Consider the following 24,567-nt stretch of genomic DNA (forward strand, 5'->3'; position numbering starts at 1 on the left):
CCACTGCAGAATCCTTAATATTTGGGGAATAGAACACTTTTATGAAGTATATGCTAGCCCGTTGCAGGTCTGTAGTACAGAATAACAATTAAAAAACTGCAAAGGCACACATTTTCTCATAAATAAATAACTAAAATAAAATGCTGAAGTCCCTATACTGAAGGTAAAATGCTGATACAGAGACATTAAGTGCTTAAACCAGTAATAAAAACACCTGCCACGCATTTCCACATGAGACAACCTCCTTCAGATACACTAATTGCAATAAAAAAAGAAAAATGAATAATAAATTATAAAATGTAATAATGTCAGATTATAATATATAATTTTTATTAGGGCTGGGTAAAAAAAAAAAATTTATTTCTCGATTTTAATTGATTCTCATTTTTACGAACCAATATCGATTCTTAAATCCCAAGAATCAATTAGTCTTGTCTGTTTTCAGTTGATGAACGAACAGAACATGTAGCACGCTTCTTACCAATTAATTGCAATAATCTTTGTGCTTTGTTACTTTTGATATGAAGCAAAGTCTCAGATTTCAAATGACGTCCATCTTATTATGAAATTCCAAAAATAAATACCGTTTTGGCGCTCTTTAATGTGGCGTGACAGATCGCTGTAGTGCCTCAGTTAAAGAGAAGCGGCAGCACGAAGCGCATGTGAACATCCTCTCCTCTGCTTTAATACCAGTTACAGCGCGAAATAAACATGAATGAACATCTGAAGGTATGTTAAAATATAGTACAACTTAACGAAATTTGTATCATGTCTTGTGTAATAGCTCAATCAATGTTTCAACCTCGGAAAGACGTCAATAAAACAGCTTGTAAACAATGTCACGTCACATTTACTTCAGAAAAACCATACTCAGTGACCATAAACTCATTAATCAGCTAGAAAATTAACTCTAGAAAGCAGCATTCTGTTAAATATATGCACCGTTACATATTCATTATATTTATTCATATATTTTTAATGTTCCTCAATATTTAATGCATGTTTGAATAAATCAGTTATGACAGCCATGATTTAAATGTTTATATTTCAAAAAAAACAAATTGGAGTAGAAATATGATTACGTAAACTTTGTTTATTATAAAAAACATCATTGAGTGTAATTTAAGCGTTTGTATATAAATAAGTTAATTTAAGCTTTAATATTATTATATTATTACCAACTGATTCCCATGTGTAGTTTACAGCATTAGTGGAGATTTTTTCCTCTAGAAAATTTGACATGTACTGTATTTTATATACTACAACCAAAATAATCGATATCGAATGGAAAACGGAATTGAATTGCAAGCATGTGAAGAGAAATCGAATCGAATTGTGAAAATTGTGTCCCAATTTTTATATAGCATACTTAAGTAATTATATATACATTTATTAAATCTTCATTATATATATATATATATATATATATATATATATATATATATATATATATATTTTTTTTTTTTTTTTTTTTTTTTATTAGAATTTATACTTACAATGCAGGGCACACACACATTTATAAGGCTCATGACATTAAACCAGACAGATATTCAAGTGTTTTATTTGAGATACTTAGTAGAATGTAAACGGGATATCCTAAATCACACATATATTCCGCTTTGTTTTGTCAAAGTCAAAGTCATATCACAGGGGTTCTTACCAACAGAAATTCCACTTGAATTTCATTATTTTACATTCATTAACTTTGTTGGCATCAACACTTTCAGATTCTCCGCTAAACATCAGCTGACAGTTTCACTTGTTGCTCAGGAAGTGGGGGATACTTAGACAGAATAAACTAATGAGCAAAGCGCTCCAGGCTTTACATCCTTTACATCAAACATCTGCTGTGGCGAAACTACATCTTTGGAGTAAAGGTCTCTTCCCTGGCTGAGGTCCAGCTCTATAGGTCAAATTAAAAACCCCACACACACACACACACACACACGCACGCGCACGCACACGCACACGCACACGCACACGCACACGCACACGCACACACACACAGAGAGATCCAAATGCACTGCTAGAGTCTTTCTTTTGATGTCAGTAGCAGAGATGAGCGAGACAAAGCCACACAAGCACTCAGTCTCCCTCGACCACAAGAAGAGCTGCGTTTGGAATCCGTCAAGTCAAAGCCTCCCTGTCGTCCAGCTCTGTGCTTTACGAGCACGTCTAAGAAGAGAGGGACAGAACAGATGAGCTCATGCCTCTATAGCACATTACTCATGTCTCCATAAACCACTGATGCCAGAAGCAGGCAAACGAGAGGAGGAGCGGACCTTCATTGTTGGCAAGTAATACCATTAATGGATCTCCTACACTATATATAAGCTAAACTGCTGATGGGATTGACAGGGATCGGATCATTGACTATGCAAGCCTGTTGTAAGAGTCTACGGCTCATCCCATTACAAAGATAAGCTGATATGAATCAGTGCACAATCAGCAAATATGCCTGACCTTGTATTTACACATCATGTGACCACACACCATTTACTCATGAACCACACTCAGACCTTTTATTGACCTCGATATTGCCTAAAGTTTTACAAAACAGTTGATTGGCTGCTTCTGCAAAGGTTTTATCAGCTTTCTGGGAAACATAATTGTTTAGAAAATACCAGGTTGCTGTAAAGAGCACTTCAAAAGGAAGTGCTTTAACAGAATTACTTTTTATTAATCATGTTTAATGTTCTGTTTCTATATACAGTTATACATTTTTGAATTGTATAAATTAGCATGAGTATGTTTTTAAACACTATATTTTTACAAAATTTCGTAATCTTTTTTAATGGATGGAAAGTCTGAACTATTTTGAGGTACTAGTTTGCTGCACGCTATGAATTATTGTGTTATATTGAGGTCAATTTTATATTTAGCCGCCTTAAATGCCACTTCTTCCAAGACTCTTTTCAACAGGGCGAGCAGGATGGTGTTTTTCCGCAACACTTGTATTGGAAAACAAGGTTACATTAAGTCGAGCCAGCAAATGAACCTTAACAAGAGAACATCAAATTGAATCTGCTAACACACCACCAAAGCACTGAATTGTCCCTAATAAGTCTTGCGACATGATTCTGGTTTCAAGAATAAACCACAAAAGCACCCAAAGCACAGCCTGTTTTTACAGATATCAGAAGGGAAACTCTAAAAATAATTCAGTGCTTATGTTATGAGATGATGTAGGATAAACATCATTGTTTGAGTTTGTATAAAGAAAGCTTGTATTGAACCGTCAGTGTTATTTTGTATTATTTATATACTATTACAGTATTTATTAATGTTTTGAATTGATTTATTTTTAGTTTAAGTAGTTTTATGTGCTTTTGTCATTTTCTTTATATATTATTTTTAAATATTTTTATTTAGTTTTAATTTATTTTTAATTTCGGTTTTAATTTTAGTCATTTTAATGCTTTATTTAGCTGTTAAAGAAACACTCCACGTTTTTTTTGAAAATAGGCTCATTTTCCAACTCCCTTAGAGTTAAACAGTTGAGTTTTACTGTTTTCAAATCCATTCAGCTGATCTCCGGTTCTGGCGGTACCACTTTTAGCATAGCTTAGCATAGTTCATTGAATCTGATTAGACCGTTAGCATCTTGCATTATTACATAATTGTGCCTGCTGCACTCATGGTACGACAGCAAAGTTCCTTGATTATTACGCCTGAATGAGAGTATAGTTCCTAGCCATATCAGCCTAGAAAATCGCAACTTTTCATTTTCTGTCGGTCTTAGTACACGATTTAACTACAGAAGAGTCAAGTTTTAAATAGGAAAAATATTGAAACTCTTTGGTCATTTTTGAGCGAGGTCTAATCAGATTCAATGAACTATGCTAAGCTATGCTAAAAGTGGTACCGCCAGACCCGGAGATCTGCTGAATGGATTCGAAAATGGTAAAACTCAGCTGTTTAACTCTAGGGGAGTTGGAAAATGAGCCTATTTTCAAAAAAAGTGGAGTGTTCCTTTAAGGCAACATTTATAAATTTATTTTATAAACATTTATAAAGTTTTTCACACTTAGGTTTTATTTTAACTTTAATTCAGCTTTATTTCAGCTTTATATCAATCACCACCTAGTTTAGTTTTAGTTACAATAAAAACAATCCCTCCATTGTAACTGTACTTTAACCAGAAAACAATCACAATCAATCGATCTTTGAAAGGACTCACATTTTACTCAGTGAGCATCTAAATAAATTTTCACCACCAGAATCAACAACTGAAATGAAAACAATATTTGTGTGCCAATTTTATTATTTTTTTTAATTGTAATGAGAGCTGCATGTTCCCTCTGGCACACATTTCAACACAGACTCTCCTCCCGAGAGCCTGCATTGGGAAAATCATTGTAGGGCTGAACTAGGATAATAATGCAGTTTCTATCTGGTGAGCAAAGCTAGAGGAGAAATGAGGGCAGAATGCCCAAACTCTTGGTTATCTACTCAAATGTGACAAAGATTCACCACCCAGAGCCAATGAGAAGATTCATGTTACTCTATACACAACTTGTTCATGTCTCACCACACTATTTACAGTAGATCTATCACTGCACAGTTTAAGCCTAGAGCTAAACTGAAATTTCTACAGAATGTGAATGTCATTGTAGTAATTAAAACATGAAACTTGACAAATTTCATGAGAACAGCTCTGCAATGAGGAAGTTTACTTAAACCATGAGATACGAAACATGTAAACAAGCAATCCTCATGTCTCTTACTTCTGCATGTATTGGCTGTTGTGGCACTTGGAAGGGCCCACATGTGCCATCGTGTGCTCTGTGCAGCCCGGAAAAGGCTGATCCAGCTCATTATCTCACCTAGCAGGGAATCAAATAAGCCAAGTCGAGTGTAGCAGTGCATGAATTGAACAAATGACTACACACTCAACTGATGTTAGCCTACCAAAACCCTCTATAATGCAGTTCTCCATATCATACCTAATCCATGATAGAGCAACTTAACATTTTGGTAGCAGCTTGTTAATAAATAAAGAGCAAACTACACATGAATACCCAAAATAATTAGATAATATTCAAAGCTCGATGTTAAGTACTTTAAAATACTACAATAGAGCAACAACTTATAAAATAGATCTTTATAAAGTGGTACTTTCTTTGGCAAAACTCACCATTACTTGGGTATGGTGCAACACTTGGGAGTGTTGAAATGCACTTTTCTAGGCGTTCTTTGTGTTTATTAGTGTGCTGCTAGGCTGTTGCTACAGTGTTTTGGGTGGTTTCTAGGGTGTTGCTTACTGGTCCAAGTTAAAAGTTCCAATTTCTATTGTATTCTAAGGCCAGATTCACAAAAATCTTCTTAAGAAGTTACAACATTTTCAAGAATTTCAACAATTCTAAGAAGTTCACAAGGATGTTCCGAAGTAAAATTCTCATATTTCTCAGTTCTCATATTTTCTAAAGAACACGCATTCTTATTTTTTTCTTAATTAGAAATGTAAAGGCTTTAATGTTATCTGATTGGTGGTTCTTGCTGAACTCCTGCACACCACTATTAATATTAGTGTGTATTCTTTGTAGTGTTATGTGGGAATGCTTAATATTTGAAAACAACAACAACAAAACACTTTAGTTCAAAGCTTTAACTAAATTGTCATATACAATATGCTAGTGCAAGTATATAACAATTAGTATAAACTTTGACCTGAGGAGGGCAGTAATACACTTAGAATTCCTGCAGTGTAGACGCTGCTAATAGAAAAGAAGAAGAAGAGAGCTAGTTGCAGATGAGCATTTATGGTTAAAATGTATATAATTTTTTTTTTTTTTTAAATGACTTTCGCTAGATAAGACCCCTATTCCTCGTCTGGTATCGTTTAAAGCCCTTTGAAGCTGCACTGAAACTGTAATTTTGACCTTCAACTGTTTGGAGACCACTGAAGTCCACTATAAGGAAAATAATCCTGGAATGTTTCACCAAAAACCTTAATTTCTTTTCAACTGAAGAAAGAAGGACATGGACATCTTGGATGACATGGGGGTGAGTAAATTATCAGGAAATTTTTATTTGAAAGTGGACTAATCCTTTAACTCAAGTTAGAATATAAGAAAACATATTTCTTATAGCATGTAAGAAGAATTTTATTCTTAAGAATTCATTGTAAAAACGGGCCCTTATATATATATAAAAAAATAAAAAATATATATATATATATATATTTTTTTTTTTTTTTCCTGTTCTATTCTAATATATAATATAATATAATATAATATAATATAATATAATATAATATAATATAATATAATATAATATATATTAGAATAGAACAGGAAAAAAAAGTTAGTGACTAAAATTAGTGACTTTGATTGCTTTAAGTGGACAGCATTTATCGTAAATTTTTAATATTTTTTCCAGAAAAACATCATAAGCCTCATTTGGGTTTTCATAACCATAGACCTCATCCCAATTTTGCCGGCCCAATTCCTCTTTAAATACTTCTATTGCTTCTGGTGTTCTGTGTCTCACAATTCTGGACTCATATGTTGACCTGGAATTCACTTTACATACATTTTGGAAAACTGCAAAAACAGGTAGATGGTCACTAATATCTGTTATTAAAAGCCCTGCATCTAATTTATCCATTTCATTAGTAAAAATATTATCTATTAATGTTGCTGTTGTTGTTGTTATCCTACTTGGTTTTACTATTACTGGAAATAATGTAATATTATAGAAGGTGTTAATAAAATCTGTGGTCCCTCTATGTTCTCCCGGATTAAGCAGGTTAACATTAAAGTCCCCACAGACAATATAGGTCCTGTTTCCACTTTGACTTTGATATAAATCTACTATAAATTCATTGAAAGTTTCAAGTGGTGAACCAGGAGTCCTATACATACAACTAACAATTACATTTTTTCTTTTTTTCAATTTTAACTTCAACAGTCACACATTCTAAGACATTATCAATTGTTGTTGACATATTATTTACTAAATTAGATTGCAAATTAGAATCCACATAAATAGCAACTCCACCTCCTTTTTTATCTTCCCTATTCATTACAAACAGTTCATATCCATCCAGCTCTACATCTGATACCTTATCCTTATCCAGCCATGTTTCAGAAATAGCCACTATACTAAACTTTGGAAAATTGTTTAAATAATCTTTAATTTTAGCAAAATTTTTCCATAAACTTCTACTATTGAAATGTATTACAGATAAAGATTGTTTCATATTGACTTTACTATTAAATTGTTCTTCTGTATAATACTGACAATTTAGTTCATTGTAAAGATGAGTTTCTGGGTCAATCTCTCTCTCAATATCATACTTGTTGGGTCTGATAAATTTAAAATTATACAAGTCAAATAAGTTGTTGGATGTGTCAAATAAGTCTATGTCATCATCTTCATGAATGCCTAAATTAGAAATTAGGTTTATATCATTTTCTGGATCTGTATTACTCATTACTAATATCATATCCTTCCCCATCCCCACAAATGAAATAATAAACAGAAGAAAACAAATAAATAACTATCTACAAACAAAAAATTAAAATAAAAAACAAAACAAAATAAATAAGCATTCTGCTGATAAATATCCAATTCATTTAGGCTAGGATAAGAGTTGATCCTTGGTCTTAGGCCATTAGACAGACAACTTTTAACGAAAATCTTATATCCAAGTTTACAGGTCTTCCTTTTAACACAAAAGCCTTCTTATTATAGAAAATCAACTTAACATTAATTAAAACACTCATAATATAACAAAATTCGTTCAGCAATGTCCCCATAATAGTCATTTAAACTTTTCCAGATCGATGATTTCCCTTACCACGATCACTCTTGCTTCTTCTGGCGTTCCATTTAATCGAATCATCACACGACCATTTCTACTCCACGTTGCTTGTATCTTGTTTTGCTTCCATAAACTCCGCGCTTGTCTCGCAATATCGGCGTTCTTTTTGGTAAGGTGTTCATTAATGTACACCCCAGTCCCTTTAAGCTTCCGAGCCTGGCGCAGTAGTTCAGCTTTGTTTCTTCTGCTCACAAAACGAACTATTATTGCTGGTTTGGCAGTGCGGTTCTTTCTAGGAAGCACATAACAAGCAGATATATCCTCCGTTTTAACACAGATACTCTTACTTGCAAGGTATGTTATGACCTGCCGTTCGAGTGTTTGTAGCTCGTCCGCCGGTGCGTTCTCGCCCTCATTCATTTCGCCGGTACTAGCGGCAGTTGCTCTCGCATAAGTTTGATGTTTCGTTTCCAATCCATTTATGATTACTTCCTCCGACCGCATATATTGTTCTAAATCATCAACTCTTCTCTCCAGTGCGCAAATAACCTTATCCTTTTCTTTCAGGATTTCCTTCAGCTCCTTGACTTCAGTCAGTAGGCTTACTATTTGAGCTTGCTGTTCACCCACATTGGAAAGCTTTTCCGTTATGGATTCAAGCGATTTTTTAATATCATCCAACTCTTCCTCCACATAATTACTTGCTTTCTTAGGTGGCATGTCTGCTTCGTTTAATAACTCATTTGATGTCCAGTTTTAATTCACTTAATAGTTTTCACTTAATAGTTTTAATTCACTTTGTTCAACCCCGACGTATGCGTGCTGCTATCAAGGCGGCCATCTTGATTTGGTTTTAACAAACTCCTAAACGTAAAGAGGAGCAAGCATTACTAACTACCATTCCAGTTTAAAGACATGTAAAGAGGAGCAAGCATTACTAACTACCATTCCAGTTTAAAGACATGTTCAACAGGTTCTAGTGTGCCGATTAAATTACAGCATTACTATGAACAGCATCAAGTCTGATTGGTTGAAAAAACAGCAAGAGACTGTCCACTCATTCAAGCTGTAGTATGGCAGAGGATAAAGATAAACAGATCTTAAACAGCTTGTGTTATAATCTCTCAGGTTTCACAAATGTTCTGCATGTAGACATTTTTGTGTACGTCTCCCTCTGTGTATGTGTGTATGCATGTGTCTTTGTGAGGACTGGTTTGAGTTTTAGACCATAGGAGTGAAGACAAAGAGTACAGCGAGGACATTTTGGCCTTTCTGAGACCCCTTTAAAGGCCTGTTTGAGGGTCAAGGCTTGGTTTTAAGTATATTTTTATAATTAGGTTAAGAGTAGGTTTAGGATAAGGGTTTGGGTTTGACACTTAGTTGTGATGGGTAGGGTTAGGGTAAGGAGCTAGAGATTGCAATGCGTCAATGAATGTCCTCACAAAGTGTGTGTTTTTGTGTGTGTGTGTACAAGCGTTCAAGACGAGGCAGATCAAATGTTGTGGCCAGTACATAAGGACAGTTGTAGTCTTGCTCCATCTGGTGAGTGGGATAAAACAGAGACAGGTGGTGAGGCACACACACAGCATCACTCCCTATCATAATCAAAGACTTCCAGGAGTATTGCTTTCCAAGACCGAGCCCAGCCATAAGTCTGGCTATTAGCAGGACCTCCCCATTGATCCAGGGCTGTTCACTCCTCAGCTCCAGACAGATGGTGACCAGGACGCCCTAATCCTGTGCGTCTGGGCGCAGCAGTCAGCACGCTTTCAGATGGCAGAGGATTATGCACTGTAGGGATGACCTGGTACTATGCTGTGCTTAGGCAACCTTCCTACTTATCTGTGCCACCATCGTCACCAACCGGAATTGCAATATTAAGGATAAATAAAACAATAATAATAAATAAAACAATAAATAAAACTTGCAAACAAAAAAGGTTTCATAAATTTCAGTTATATATAGTCATATCTATATATATCTATATATATATATATATATATATATATATATATATATATATATATCTATATCTATATATATATCTATATATATATATATATCTATATATATATCTATATATATATCTATATCTATATATATATCTATATCTATATCTATATATATATCTATATATATATCTATATCTATATCTATATCTATATATATATATATCTATATCTATATCTATATTTATATATCAATATATATCTATATATATATATCTATCTATATAAATATATATATATCTATGTATATATATATATATATATATATATATATATATATATATATATATATATATATATATATATATATATATATATATATATATATATATATATATATATATATATATATATATATATATATATATATATATATATATATATATATATATATATATATATATATATATATATATATATTCTATTACTGTAGCCTATGTAGTATAATACATTTCACATACATATAAAATATATATAGACATGGCCAAAAGTGATGTCTGGCCTAGAAAACATCTTCACCCTTCAAAAAATGTGTTATATATAATTTATTGGTAATGCAATGAAAACTGCATTATGCCAAAAATGCCAAATTGTGTGGACCTCATTTTTGGACAGGCTGTCATACAAAGAAATTATGAATATTTTTTATAATAACTATAATAATATATATATTATTATAGTTATTATAAAAAATATTCATAATTTCTTTGTATGACAGCCTGTCCAAAAATGAGTTAATAATAATCAAAAATGATTAGAGTATAGTATAGTATAGTATAGTATAGTATAGTATAGTATAGTATAGTATAGTATAGTATAGTATAGTATAGTATAGTATAGTATAGTATAGTAACTCACTTCAAATATAGCCTCCTTATGTCCTGTTTAATTCATAACTCATGAAGTTTTGGTAAAAAGTAACATTCCATAAATAATCTTTAAAGTGACCATGATCTGTATACATCACTAACAACCTTGTGGAAGAGACCGTTAGTAAAGGGATTCCAATGTTTGCTTTCGTATAGACTGGTCCTGCAAACAGCATTCCCTTTCCGCAGTGACCTTCAAGGGAGTTAAATTGATGGCTAGAGAGAATGCATTGACTATGTGCGTGTGTGTATGTTGCATATTATGCTTGTATCTGTATGCAAAATATTATGTTCTCTAATGACTTACAGCAGTACGCAAAGAAAGTGTGACATAAATTCAGTTCAAATGAATGAATTCAGTTCTCATCTGTACACAAGCAGCCAACAGGGTGTACAACACAACAATGATTTTCAATTATTGTCCACAAAGGCTTTTTCAAGTACACGACAGCAGACTCAGAGTAAAAATGATACTTTTAATCTATCCTAACACGATCTCCAGCATGAGTGGTTTCTACTTGTTTTGTATTCCCGCGGGTGTCTTTAGATTGCGGCTCTCCTCTCAGAGCGCGAGATGTCATTAGAGAGTGTGTGTGTGGAGCAGGAGAGCCTCACGACCGCTGAATACTGCAATGCAGCACAGAGAAAGACCACACATACCACAGCAATGCTGCTAAACTAACCTCTATTCCTACAACCTTCCTTTATTTTTTCACTTCCCCCATGTCACTCTTTCCTGCTTCCCTTACATCCGTCATTCTCTTTTCTTTCATTTCTCCTCATTGCATTGGTCTGTTCAGCTCTACTGACCCACTTTACCGCAGCGCACAAGGGCGAGAGACTGTGACACACATTTTCATGCATCTATGATTAACACAGAAGGCCGTTTATTCATTACGCTCATATCTATTCTACACCAATACACCAGAACTCATTCATCATTCAAACACTCAAATACAGTTCCTAGATGAAGATATAGATAAATTAGCACAGGGTGCCCTATTATTTATAAATGATCTTGCAGATTTGCAATAAATTGTTCTGTTTACTTCAGTACGTGTGTTCCATACATAAACATGATTCTAATCTCATTTGTTTTTGGTTGTGCCTGTGATTACACAGTATTGAAAGCTAAACTGAGAAACTCAATGCATGCTAAAACACAACAGGTGCAACCATAGCTTTCTCTGGATCTCCAAGAAAAATGAAATAGACATGTGTCAGTTAGCTTGCATTGTCTCTTTCTGGTTTTTCCTGTTTTTTTCTGGCTTTGTGACTTTGAAGACTCCATCCTGAAGCACACAAACTATTCACTCACCCCTCAGAATAACGCTGACATTATACTGTTCAACAATTCCTAATAAGGAGTTTTACAGTATTTCACCTCAAGACAAAGAGTAAAAACATTGTAGGAATCATGACAATGTTTAAATAGGCTCATGGAATGATTCCATGTGTGTCTTTCTCCCCACAAAGATAGTAATACCAGTACTTTTTGACCTTGCGGGGACATTTTTTGGTCCCCACGATGAAAGCACACTGCTGAGAGCGACGTTTAGATGAATATGTAAATATATGCCGTGCACTTTCTTCTCAGTAACAAAATAAACACAACAAAATAATAAAACAGCAAGCATTTTTTATAGAAAGCATAAAAAAAGCATCTGATCATAACAACATGGGTATGTTAGCACAAGCTCTGCAAATTAGCACTTTATTCAACAGATCGCTTAAAATCAAGCAGCTTTAGAGTATCAAACAAAGCACAACTTCATTTTGTACTATAGAGCAGCTATCCAGAGTGTTCATGTTTTCACCCGTGGAGATCTTACCTCAACGAACTCAAACACTCGAAATGAGTCAAAGAAGCGTTCCACGTGAATGAAGGCAGAGCCTCGGCCCACACCTCCTATTACGTTATCGTCACTGACCAATGGTAGTATGAAGGTGTTTTGCAGCTAGAGCGAACTTTTCCTGCAAGTTCGCTTTGGCAAACCGCTTCGAACTTCCAAAAAGAACACAAAACGAACATCGTTTTGGCCTGATTTTGTTCGAAATTACGTCACATCAGTTCGTTCTTCGATTTCGTTTGAAGTATATCGGGGCCTTTAGGGTTAGGATATAGAATACACAGTTTTGTACAGTATAAAAATCATTATGTCTATGGAAAGTCTCCACAAAACATGAAAACCCAACACGTGTGTGTGTGGTCTTGTTAAACCCTACATTATGGGGACAAAATGTCCCCACAAAGATGGCAATATCCAAAATCCTTGTCCTTGTGGAGACATTTTCTGGTCCCCATGAGGAAAAAAGCTTATAAATCATACTAATTGATGTTTTTTTGAAAATGTAAAAACGCATAAAGTTTTCTGTTATGGGTAGATTTAGGGGTTGGGTTAGGGGATACAATATACAGTTTGAACAGTATAAAAATCAGCAAGTTTCCAACATTAGATAAAAAAAATAAAAAATCAGCACACTACCAGAGTGAATTTTCCGAGATCAAATCGAAATCTGTCAGGTAGAACCAGAGTGTCCTAAAGTAGTCCTTGCACAAATGTGCTCATTTAGGTAAAATTCATGAAAACAGGACAGCTCCCTGCAGAAAGCTTCATCTTTAATTAATTTAAGTTACAGTCCAGATGGAGTTAAATGCTCTTTAGACCTGAAATTACATTCAGATTTCACCATCGAGTTGGTTCCTTTTTATTTACAGGAGCTACATATAAATTTATGTGCACATGCACTCGATTAAACTACAGCACCATAAAACTCAACCTCAGATAACCTCACATTTGTTTACAGCATCGGCACAGTCTTCAAACAATGAAAATGCATTTCATTCCCCTCTTAGAAAACTGGCATGGTTTTTAATATACATGTGGGGTCTGTCTATCTGTGACAGCTGCATAAGTCTGCGCTAATTTTCCAACCTATATCAAGCCAAGACATCTGCACCAAATGCTCGCTTGGCTCAATCAAACTGCTGACCTAGCATAGGGTGGAGTTTGTTATGGGAGCTGTGTTAGCCTTAAAAATAAGAAGAGAACTTCTACTTTCCTACTGCAGTCAATTGATTGCAGATAGTAGTACAGTTTGTTCAATATGTTATACTGTCTTAAGGTTATAGCCAGGACATGTTGAATTTTTCATAACCCATGTTTTTTTAAAACAGGTCATTGACGAAAAAGGTTTTTAAAAGTGTAAAAAACATAATGGATATAATTAATTTTGAAGTTTTATTCAGTGTTAACAATGCGATTATGTGGTTTTTATAATCAATTAACACTGCTTTTGTCATTTTTTACAAGATGGACAAAATTTGTCACCAAAAAAGTCATTCGGTTTAACCAAAATTTGGTTTTACTGAATGACACTTTTGGTTATACTGAATTATGATATTTTTTTAAACAATGCTAACAGGCTGATATCTAGCTAACTAGCAGGTTAGCTTGCTAGCTAGCAAATAAAAATACAATCAACCCTTTTATATTTAGTACAAGTTTTTAAAATATTCCAACATTTTCCATGTTTTATAGCGGTTGTACTGAATGACCTGATGTTATGGGACATGCGCATAAGCAAGTGAAAACATGAATTTTTCAAATAGTTAAAAAGAGAGTTTGTTACTTTGCTTCACCTTTGCAGGTGTCTGAATGATGCCACATCCTTGTCACATGATTTTGACCGCATGACTCGCTCCAAAATGGTCCCTTTATATTGGTTACTCCGAATTACATCAACAAAATTCATTTTTCTGGACATTCTTTTAAAAACAAAGCAACGACTTCTACACAAAATTTTAATACCATGTTGATATATGATGTTATAAAATCATGCCATTTATTTCATTTTAAGATATTTTAATCACAACTGAAATGGCTGTATTGGCCTATGTTTGGTTAAACCGAATGACCCTTCAAAATCTGTAAAATACCTTTATATGTAGCAAAAAATAATTAAAAACCTTTTGGATTCAATAAAAGAGATCTAGTTGTACCTTACATATTTTGGATGTCATATCTTTGTTTTTATTATCATTATGGCCTTTGGACAAAAAAAAAAAAAAAAGACCCGTCACGTCATTGACGAATTATATTTTCAATGTTTCATCAGCTGAATGATCAACACCCAGAGATAACACAATATGACATACTGAATGAATTATACTTCTATCCCTGATTCCCTGACAGTCTTGTGAATGAGGCGATGGAAATGTGGTTATGGATATTGAAGATGCATAGCAACAATTTTACCTTGACTCTAGGATTGGCCACCAAATAAACTCTAGAGGCAAAATATGAAATCAAAATGTACAGTATTAATGCATGTTCCTGGTCCTGGGCCCACTAAGACATTTTATGAAACAAATTTAAACATCATTTCACAACGGTCTATGTCGTAATGCATGTTCCTGGTCCTGGGCCCACTAAGACATTTTATGAAACAAATTTAAACATCATTTCACAACAGTCTATGACGTAAAAGAAAATAATTGATTGTGGCCTTCCAGCTACTAAGAGAATCAATCACAATTGCCAAACACACTCAGAAATATTTGTTTTTTAGCTATATGTTACCGTTCAAATTTTTGGAATCTAAGATTTTTTTCAAATTATTTTAATATGATGATTTGGTACTCAGGAAACATTTCTAATTATTATCAATGCTGAAAACAGATGTACTGCATAATAGTTTTGTGGAAACCTTCATACCCGTTTTCCAGGAGTCTAAAATAAAAAGTTTGAAAGAACAGCATTTACTTGAAATATAAATCTTTTGTGACAATATAAATGTTTTTACTGTCATCTTTTATTACTTTTGATTTTAATTTCTTTCAAAATAAAAATCTTACTGACCCCAAACTTTTGAACTATATTGTATACATATACAGTATATTGATTACTTAATTTCCAAACTTTTCCTCCCCATTAGGAGGAAGACATGTTATGGCAACAGAGAATTAGGAATTTAGTTCAGAGCACTAGAGCTTAACAAGTTAATCAGATTACAAGCACCATGTGATAGGAAGAGGAAGGTTTTTCTCCTTTATATACATAGACAGCATTGCTAAAGTAACACTGACTATAGCTTGGTAGAGTAAAGCTTTGGAACTGGGAAAGCTCAATTATGGCAAAAAAAACATATTTTTGGTGGGCAATAAAAGTTTAGATTATCTTGTTTTCATAATTGTAGGAAGCCAAAAATCTAAAATCAATTACAATTAATCTCACAGCCCTATTTGGACCTGTAAACTATTCTATTTTAATATCAGTTTTATCAGATTGTCTTGATAATGTGTTCTGCCTTTGATGACCTCACAAAAAAATACTCTGGAACTGTAAAGTGATTGCATCAAAAGGTAATGGCACTCTTATTTCATGAAACTGTATAAGCCTTATTTATACAACATGGCATTAACATGGCACTCCAAGGTATTTCAAACAATACTAGGGTATTGCTATGGTAAAAAAAAAAATATGACTTAATAATAATGCCGGTGTGTTTTGCGATAAATCACAAAGCCAGGTGCACATTTCCAGAAAAAAAAATCCGCCAAAGGAATTTTTATTTTTGGCCACTGCCCTAATTGAATCCATTTGGAAGGCAAAAAATATCCTAAAATGAAGCTACATTTGTGATTTGGAGAGAGAACTCAGCACCTACAGGATGTTTTGAGAGCTGAATTGTTTCTGTAAAATGCTAGACTAGCCCTCAGTAGATTATAGCCCATATCTGAAGCACACACTCAAAATCTTCTTTCAGATTCAGAACTTCCTGTTTGTACCACACCTAATTTCCCTCAGAGAACACTCATCTGTTATCAGACTGTTATCTCTTCCCTGTAGTCTCTTGTTCTCCAACAGGAAATTCCTCCATTAGTCTTCCTGAACGAAGATCACATGACTTATTAAGCTCGGTCTTTAGCAATGTGCTAGAAAACTAACCACCTTCATGTGACTACCTCCAAGGTGAGATCTGACTCATCAGAGATCATCATTCTATCGACTACATTCACTTAGTTATTTAAGCATGCGTCACATAAAACTACTAAAAATGTTACTCACCCGGCCGGGTAGGCAAGCAGTCCTGAGTGTGGATCACACGCCAAAGCACGACTCCCAGCGGAAGTGATTCCCAGAACTTTCTCCAACGTCACCTGTGGAATTACATGGAAAATGAGGAATAACAAAACTTATGATGTGCACTACAAGATCCTTAAAGTTACAAAAAGTCTTTAATGTCACAAAGTGTGAAATAATAACCCAGTCTCACGGGAACTATTTATGAGGTAGCGATTTCGTATGAATTTGTATCACGCGAGTTGTACGATTATTGAAAAATTAAGCATGAAGGTCCCCTAACCCAAACCCCTAAACCTAACTGCCACTGGGGTGTAAGCAGATAGTACGAAAACATATGAATGAGAACATACAAATTCATACGAATTAGCCACCAATTCGCCAAAAAGTAAAATAGTTATGAATCGAGATTGTTAAATAAAATTATATCGGTTCAGGTCTCAGACCTGTAACATTATTTTAATGTTGTTTGAATACTGCATTTCATTGTTGAATGATGAACAACATGTAAATAAAGTTAAATTGAACATCTAAAAAAAAAAAAAAAAAAAAGAGAGAAATTGCATCAGATACATGATGAAAATTGAGTTTCATAATTACATTAGGTCAGAACTACGTTCAGAGTCAATGACTGCAAATAAATTATGTGAAATACTAAAGACATCATATCTATTTAGCCAGTAAGTGATGAGCTGGCAAATTACAGCAGTACAGGAGCTGAGTGCAACAAATTTAGTTAGATAAAGACCACTTATATAAAAAGTTTATTATGCAAGACTTTTTTAAAGAACCCGGGAGACTTTAAATGCCCAGAGTACAGAATGACTTCCCTAATGCTCCAAAGTGGTGCTGTCATCTTAAATGGAAATTGTGAACTAGAAATTTTCCATGAGGCTTTGTTAAAGGGACAGTTCACCCAAAAATGAAAATTCTAATCATCATTTACTAACCCTCAAGTTGTTGATGGGCATCACTGACTTACCTTATAGTATTTTTTTCCCCATACTATGGAAGTCAATGGGGCCCATCAACTGTTTGGTTACCCATATTCTTCAAAATTTCTTCTTTTTTGTTCAGCAGAAGAAGAAATTCACACAAGTTTGGAACAACTTGAGGGTGAGTAAACGATGACAGAATTTTCATTTTTGGTAGAGCTGAACTGCTCAAACTCAAAGAAAACATTGATTGAGGCAAAAGAACTAACTCAAATATAAAATGCACAAATCTGCAAACAGGCCATGTATAGTTTCAATAGCATTTCCTAAGGCTGCACGATTGTGTCAAAAATCATAATTGTCGATTATTTCCTTGAAATTGTAATTGTGATTATTAATTACGATTATCACAATTTACATTGAATGATGATTTGAATAGCTTTATACCACTCTTTGAAGCAACTTCATGCCGATTTTTTTTATGAAAATAAACTGAAAACACTCTTTTATGGCTTTTCTATATAGCATTTAGCCTCAAATGCCAACTGTACATTGTTTTGGTTTCTTTAAATAAAAAAGGTAAAAATATGCATGATATTATAATGTTATACTAAAATTAAAATTATGGAAAAAAAAAACTTAAGATAACCTAGAAAGAAAAAAACATCTCAAGCACACAGAATAATGTGAATTTTTTTTTGTAATTGCACCTTTGAACAATTACATAATTGTGGTATCCGTAATTGAAATCACAATTAGAAATGTGATTAATTGTGCACCCCTAGCATTTTTTATTATAGTGTCCATGTTTCAGTACAACTGCATAAGCACTGAGTCATGTATAACACGTTTAAAATGCAATTATTTGCAATTAAAATGCAATTATACAAAGTTGTTGCTATTGTTATTAAATATTGCATAATATATATATATATACACGATGAACACATAATAACATAATTCTAACAAAAAACAATGAGGTACGCACATGTGTTTTCAACATTTTAAGTGCAATACCACATGAAACCCGGCTTACTGAACATCTGTACCTGTCTGTTCAACATCTGATACCTTTATTCTGTGCATTACAATCTTTGTCAGACCAACTCTTCAAAGCAAGCATGGTCACATGATCCAAGCAGAGAACACTCTCTCACATCAATCAAAGGCCACTTTAAGTACAGGTCATTGGAGAAATGAGAGGAACAACACCTGGTTTATGAAGTGGTCTCCTCTAATTCTGCCATTTTAGACCATCTTAGACCACTTCCCCACTATATCGGTGTTCTTTCCATTTATTGATGTTTTATCCCTCAAAAATGCAGGTTTCAAGAAATCCATTAGCCGAAGTCAGCATTTAGACTTCAGATGCTACGCATGTACATTCTTTATCCTACTGTAAGCTGAATGTAGCCCCTACTACAATTTGTGCTGAACATGCCAATATAAAAAGCACTGTAATTGAGGTTGTTGCTTTGATTTATCATCTTTCCAAAGATGTTTTGACAGACCTCCATATATCCACTGTCTATTGGTGCCTTGGAGTCCTGGAACAACGGAAAAAGAGCTAGTTTTCAAATTCATGCTGTTTTTAAGCCATTTCTCATTCAGCATCTCTCATGGGAATTTCTGAACCAACGGCTGTGTCATGCACTTTTCCAGAAACTTTCTTGCAATCGCTGTATGTAGAATCCTCAGAGAATGGCAAAGTCCTTGAGCCAGAAGTCAATGAACTGCACAGCACCTGGAGGGATGGCTTTGATTTTGATGCAGCAAGTAAACCTTAGAAAACAGAACCCGGTCTAAGAGCTGAACTGATATATAGTCTTACACAAAGCTTAGATCCCTTTGTCTGGCCCTGTACACCAGAGATTCCTCAACTGCTTTAGGCAGAGAGAGACAGATCTGCTCTTTTATACAGAACAAAGGCACCTTGACAGAGTCTTTTGCATAGCACTTAAATGGTAGTACACGATATTGTCTCTGGAGCAGTGATCACCACACACTCCGATAGTACCACTCCAATTTTTTAAAATATGAATTGCATGAAATGGATGCAAGTAGGGCTGTTAAATTGCAGAGGGTGTCTTCTCTGATCAATGCAATATTAAATTAGTATTTTTAATATTACAGTGCTTTGCAACCATTCAGTAACCAAATGCTTAAAATGGCTTATTATATTCTGGTCCTACAATACACCTCGAGTTCCTCCTTTATTGTAAGAGTATGTGATTTTCTCACAAAATGTATCACTGGCCAAGTGAAAAGCATACATCTGATCACTTAGGGAGGTAATAGCACACCTCTTCTCCACAAACCACACAGTCTGAGGTATCGTTCCATTCTGTAGCACAAACGGTGAAGTTTAATATGCAAGTCAGGAGCATGACTCTAAAGTTGAGCAATAATACTACCTTAGCCAACACTATGAACACCACGATGCAGACTTGTGAAACATTCCATATAGACATGGATTCGGTTACCGAAAATGTGCTAGTGTGAACAACAGTGTGTAATTTATGAGCAACAAATCATATGCAGCTGAGGTCTCAGAGTTATTCAAGGCAGTTGCAACAATCATACGGTCACAGGGACTCCTGTGTATGAAAGGGAAGTACAGTCACCCAAGGGTCTGCAGCAGTAAACAGGCAATCTGAATGGAATGCAAGAGTCAAGGATGACTACTCTGATACAATAATAGTTACAGTTACAATAACAAGAGCAAAAGAACGGTTCGCAGATTTACAGCTGTGAGACCACATATATCTATACTGCTCTAAATAAGGATGTTTAAAGAATAAGAAATATATCTTATGCATTTCATACTTATATGTAAGAGATGCATGTGTACATACATACAAAGTGTTTTGTTTGAAACAAAGACGTGTTTAGAGTTTAAGTTGGTAAACCTGTAAGTATCTAAATCCATGCTATAAACCCTGGTATATCCTATCCTAGTGCATTTGTGCATTACACAACATACATTTTAACATTGCTTGAAAAATTGATTATATTATATAAGAAAGTGTGTCCTAAAAATCTCCAAACTAAAAAAGCAACCAATATTATATTATATAATAAATTGACTGTTTAAAACAGAGTATATCCGAATGCCTATTTGTGCAATATATTACCAATGCTTAAAAATTAATTACTACTACATTATATTACTGTGCATTATATTTCCCTTCCAAGGGATTGAAATTATTTGTGACAAGTGGCAAATATAGGTCAGTGCATTTACAGCTTTCTTGCTGTTGCATTGTACCGACAGAGCCACAGTATGCCTTTGTAAAGTTTACATAAACCCTGGAAAGAATCTGACATATTAGTATCACCGTCGCCTTGCATTAAACTGCAGAAAATCACAGCGATACATGATGATGATACATTTACAGGCAACTGCAGATACAGATTCCATACATGCTTCATGTCATGTTAGTAAATGCACTGTACCTTATTACTGAGATTCTCTTTGTTGTTCCCAGCTTTACTTCTTCTCAATTTGATGGAAGGCGATCGGAGCAGATTTTTAAGCCTACTTTTGATAGTTGTATTTTCCACTGACATCTTGATTTGGTGTGCTGTTGAATCAACGTTTCCAACAAACAAACAAACGGTGGGGGAGCCCTTCGCTCTACAGTCACAGCTGATAATCAATTAAACGATACGCGTTTAAAGTAAGCCATGGTCTGATCATAGCCTTTTATTTCATATACTAAACCAATCCACCGGAACCGTCATCGCGATGCGCTATAGGAGCTTTAAATCCAGTGCGGTAGTCCTGTCGGTGAGAGACGCGCTCCTCACTAACGTCCGTTTGTTAAAATGGACCATGTTTCGTGTCTAGAGTCAGCAGTTTGACGGTCTGAAAGCTCCGCGAATCACCTCCAGCCGTGATACCTTCGCCGGTACGGTGTGTATTTACAAATCCTACTACTGTAAAGGCCAAGCTCATGAATATTAATCACAGAACGCGAGTCCGTTCAGTCACTTTTATGATTGGCTAAAACGCTGACGTCTGGAGGCGGACACTGTAGGCAACTGGCCAATTAACGGCTCCGGCTATGGGGGATTGCTTGACTTCTGAATATTAAAGAGATGACGTGTTGATACCTCGGGAAAACGCGTGCTTGACCTAATTAATATTAAGGTAGGCCTTAGCCATAGTATACATTAAATACACATAATACGCATGGCATGACTACTAGGCGGATTATACTGCACAAATGGGCAGTTGTGTGACACTGCAGTGTTTCTCTAAGGTGTAGACAATTCGTTTACCTAAGGTTGCCTAAAGTGTTTATTTTGATGTTTGCAGATAATAGGACAAATATTAGAAAAGAAAATTGTGGCATTATCTTAATATCCCCCAGATGGAAAATCCAGTTTTAGATAACTGCTTTGTGGAACCTGGGCAAGCCCAAATAGACCAGTAACAAACCTACTAACTAACGTGTACCTGCTGGTCATACCATACACCGGGCAGATTTGCATTTTACAGCACTGGTTCCAATGTAAACTCTGCATGACTGCAATTCTCGAGTCTAAACTTAATGTCATTCTGTGATATCAATGTATCTTTCCATGCGCATGTATAAAATCTAATATAATTTTCCATGTACTTTGAAGGAAAGACAACCACCCCGGCATGGTGAACAATGAAGGGTATTGGCGACAAATAAGATTTATGACGAAGAACAAATTCAGCATGCTGTGCCATTCTGACTGAAAATAGCAGTTATTGAATGACAATAGCAACTGTTTAAAATTAGATTTATGACATAAACCTTTGTTGTAAATAAAAAGTATCCAATGTTCACTTAAAGATAATTGGTTTAAGTGTTAACGCATTAATTGGACTGGGATATGGCTGTTGTATACTTTTTTTCCCCTACATCAAGTCTGCCATCTAGTGATGCCAAGAAGTACCTTAGCATTTACTTTATTTATTTTGCATTCAACTGTAAACTCAGCCTGGATAGCATATACATGAACAATTTAAATTTAGATATAACTCATTTGACATTTGAAACAGAGAGTCAGACATAAGTAGAGACCAGATGGTTGATTTCCTTGCTTTGCCACAAAGTAGTCATAGACCTTTTATTTATAACAAACTACATCAGTATTAAAGATATCAGACCTACCCCCAGTGCTAATGCTGTTACAACACAATAAACACAAGTTATTGAAGACAATAAATACATCAACACACAATTGTGCAACTACATATTTGTGGGTAGTCTTTAAAATATTTTTTCATGTTTCTACTATTTTGCATTTTTTTTTTTTTTTTTTATGTTTTGTTTTTGGAACCACCATGAAGTTGGATCACACTGGTAGGTTCCTCTGAAGGCCCTCCCAAATCTTGTTTCTTCCCTGCCGGTAAGAACTTTCTAGCCCAGTTTGCCAATGCAGTCATAGAAGGCAGTTCACCATGTCTCTGCTGCATGAGGAAAATTAAAGGATCAAGACATGCATTGAGACAGTACAGTATTTGAGAGGCTTCGGAGAGCAGGTTGACCACCCATGCAACCCAGCAAGCATTTTTGCAGTGATCCAAATTGAAGAAAATGATACAGGCAATGATGTGAAGCAGCTGCCCTGGCACCCAACACACCAGGAAGTTGGCAATGAAAACGGCAATCAGCCAGATGGTCTTGTCCAGTCCTTGCATGTTTCCTGGGCCCCACTGCTGCCTTGACTGCTTCATCCGGGAAATGATCTTCACATAGGCAGGAATGATGAGAAGCAGTGGGACAGAAACCTGAATGGAATAGTAGGACATGAGATTGTAGGTTGCTTCAGTGGTCCTAAACTTACTGATCACCACCGCTCCACACACCTGGATTCCATCCTTCCTGACAGAGTAGAAAATGTTAGGATAACTGAAGTAGATGAGGAGGGCGGTTATGGCCCAGAGTAGAATCGAAACCAGTGCAATGTTCCGAGGGGTGCGGATCATTCGGGACTCCAGAGGAAAGACAATTGCAAGGAAGCGGTCGATGCTTATGGCGCAGATGAACATGGTACTAGAGGTCAACCCGATAAAGTATAGGATTTTCACCATAAAGCAGAGCGAACGGCCAATTTTCCAGTGGTAGTCAGAGCTAATGTAAACAGCCCAGGGTCCCATAGAGGCCAAGTAGGCAAGGTCACACAGAGCTAGGTTCAGTACACCAATGGATCCAATACTCCAAGGCTGAGATGGCCGCAGGCAAGACCACACGCTCCAGAGATTTCCAATTGTTCCAAGGATGGAAAGCATGTAAAAGACAAGAGGTATGAAGTTGGAGGCGTACTTGCGGTTGGTGGGACAGTCCATGTATGGAACCAAAGGAAGGGCCAGATCATCTAAGTAGGTGCAGTTCTTTGTCAAATCCCAATAAGAACTGTTGTTTATTGCCGACATTTCTTATGCTAGGTCTATATTCCATTTAAAAGAAAGAGGCAAAATTAGTTGTCTGCCACTTGTAAATAATTATTCTTAACTTCCCAGCACCATTTTGGTCTGGATGCTGAACCTCAAAAAAATACCATTTCAGTCTCATCTCATACAACATGTTAAGCAAATGTATATTAAAGAATGCATAGATCTTACCTTGACAAGGCTGAAAGAGGTTTGATTACACCTCTTTGTCAACTGCTGTATATCAACCCTGATCCCTCCTGGAAATGCATACTTGCTCTTGGGAGTTGCAAGGTAAAAACCATTAGTTGATAATTACCTTGAGAATTATTCTGTAATTCTCAAAAGTCTGTATCAAATGCCAAATTAAATGCTTTGGAGTCTTTAAGGTGTTTTTAGACAAGACACTGATGCTTCGACCTGGGCTGTTTCCCCCAAAAGCATTGTAAGCCTAAACAGATCATATTAATATTTTGAGATTGCAGGCA

At 35.2% G+C, this 24,567-nt stretch overlaps 2 protein-coding genes across 4 annotated transcripts in view; both read right to left on the minus strand.

The window, feature by feature from the left end:
• The window catches only part of mapkbp1 (mitogen-activated protein kinase binding protein 1), a 53,994-nt gene extending 32,408 nt beyond the window's left edge, over positions 1 to 21,586 (minus strand). For all 3 annotated transcript variants that reach the window (XM_067367098.1, XM_067367099.1, XM_067367097.1), the window contains exons 1-2: positions 21,124 to 21,586; positions 16,718 to 16,809 (exon numbers count right to left, since the gene is read on the minus strand). In XM_067367098.1, coding sequence (XP_067223199.1) covers positions 16,718 to 16,809; positions 21,124 to 21,237 — 206 coding nt within the window. In that variant the 5' untranslated portion in view covers positions 21,238 to 21,586. The remainder of the gene's footprint in view (positions 1 to 16,717; positions 16,810 to 21,123) is intronic.
• Positions 21,587 to 22,966: 1,380 nt separating this feature from the next.
• LOC137006264 (type-1 angiotensin II receptor) lies at positions 22,967 to 24,394 on the minus strand. Its single transcript, XM_067366897.1, has 2 exons — positions 24,272 to 24,394; positions 22,967 to 24,096 (listed from the first exon to the last, which is right to left on the minus strand). Exon 2 carries the CDS (start codon positions 24,080 to 24,082, stop codon positions 22,967 to 22,969), a length of 1,116 nt encoding a protein of 371 aa, XP_067222998.1. The 5' UTR covers positions 24,083 to 24,096; positions 24,272 to 24,394.
• Between the last annotated feature and the right edge of the window lie 173 nt (positions 24,395 to 24,567).

This window comes from Chanodichthys erythropterus, chromosome 18 (genome assembly GCF_024489055.1).
Source record: "Chanodichthys erythropterus isolate Z2021 chromosome 18, ASM2448905v1, whole genome shotgun sequence".
Taxonomy (NCBI): domain Eukaryota; kingdom Metazoa; phylum Chordata; class Actinopteri; order Cypriniformes; family Xenocyprididae; genus Chanodichthys; species Chanodichthys erythropterus.

Coding starts and splice junctions, on each gene's coding strand:
- LOC137006264 (XM_067366897.1), bottom strand. CDS start 24,082: ATGTCGGCAATAAACAACAGTTCTTATTGGGATTTGACAAAGAACTGC.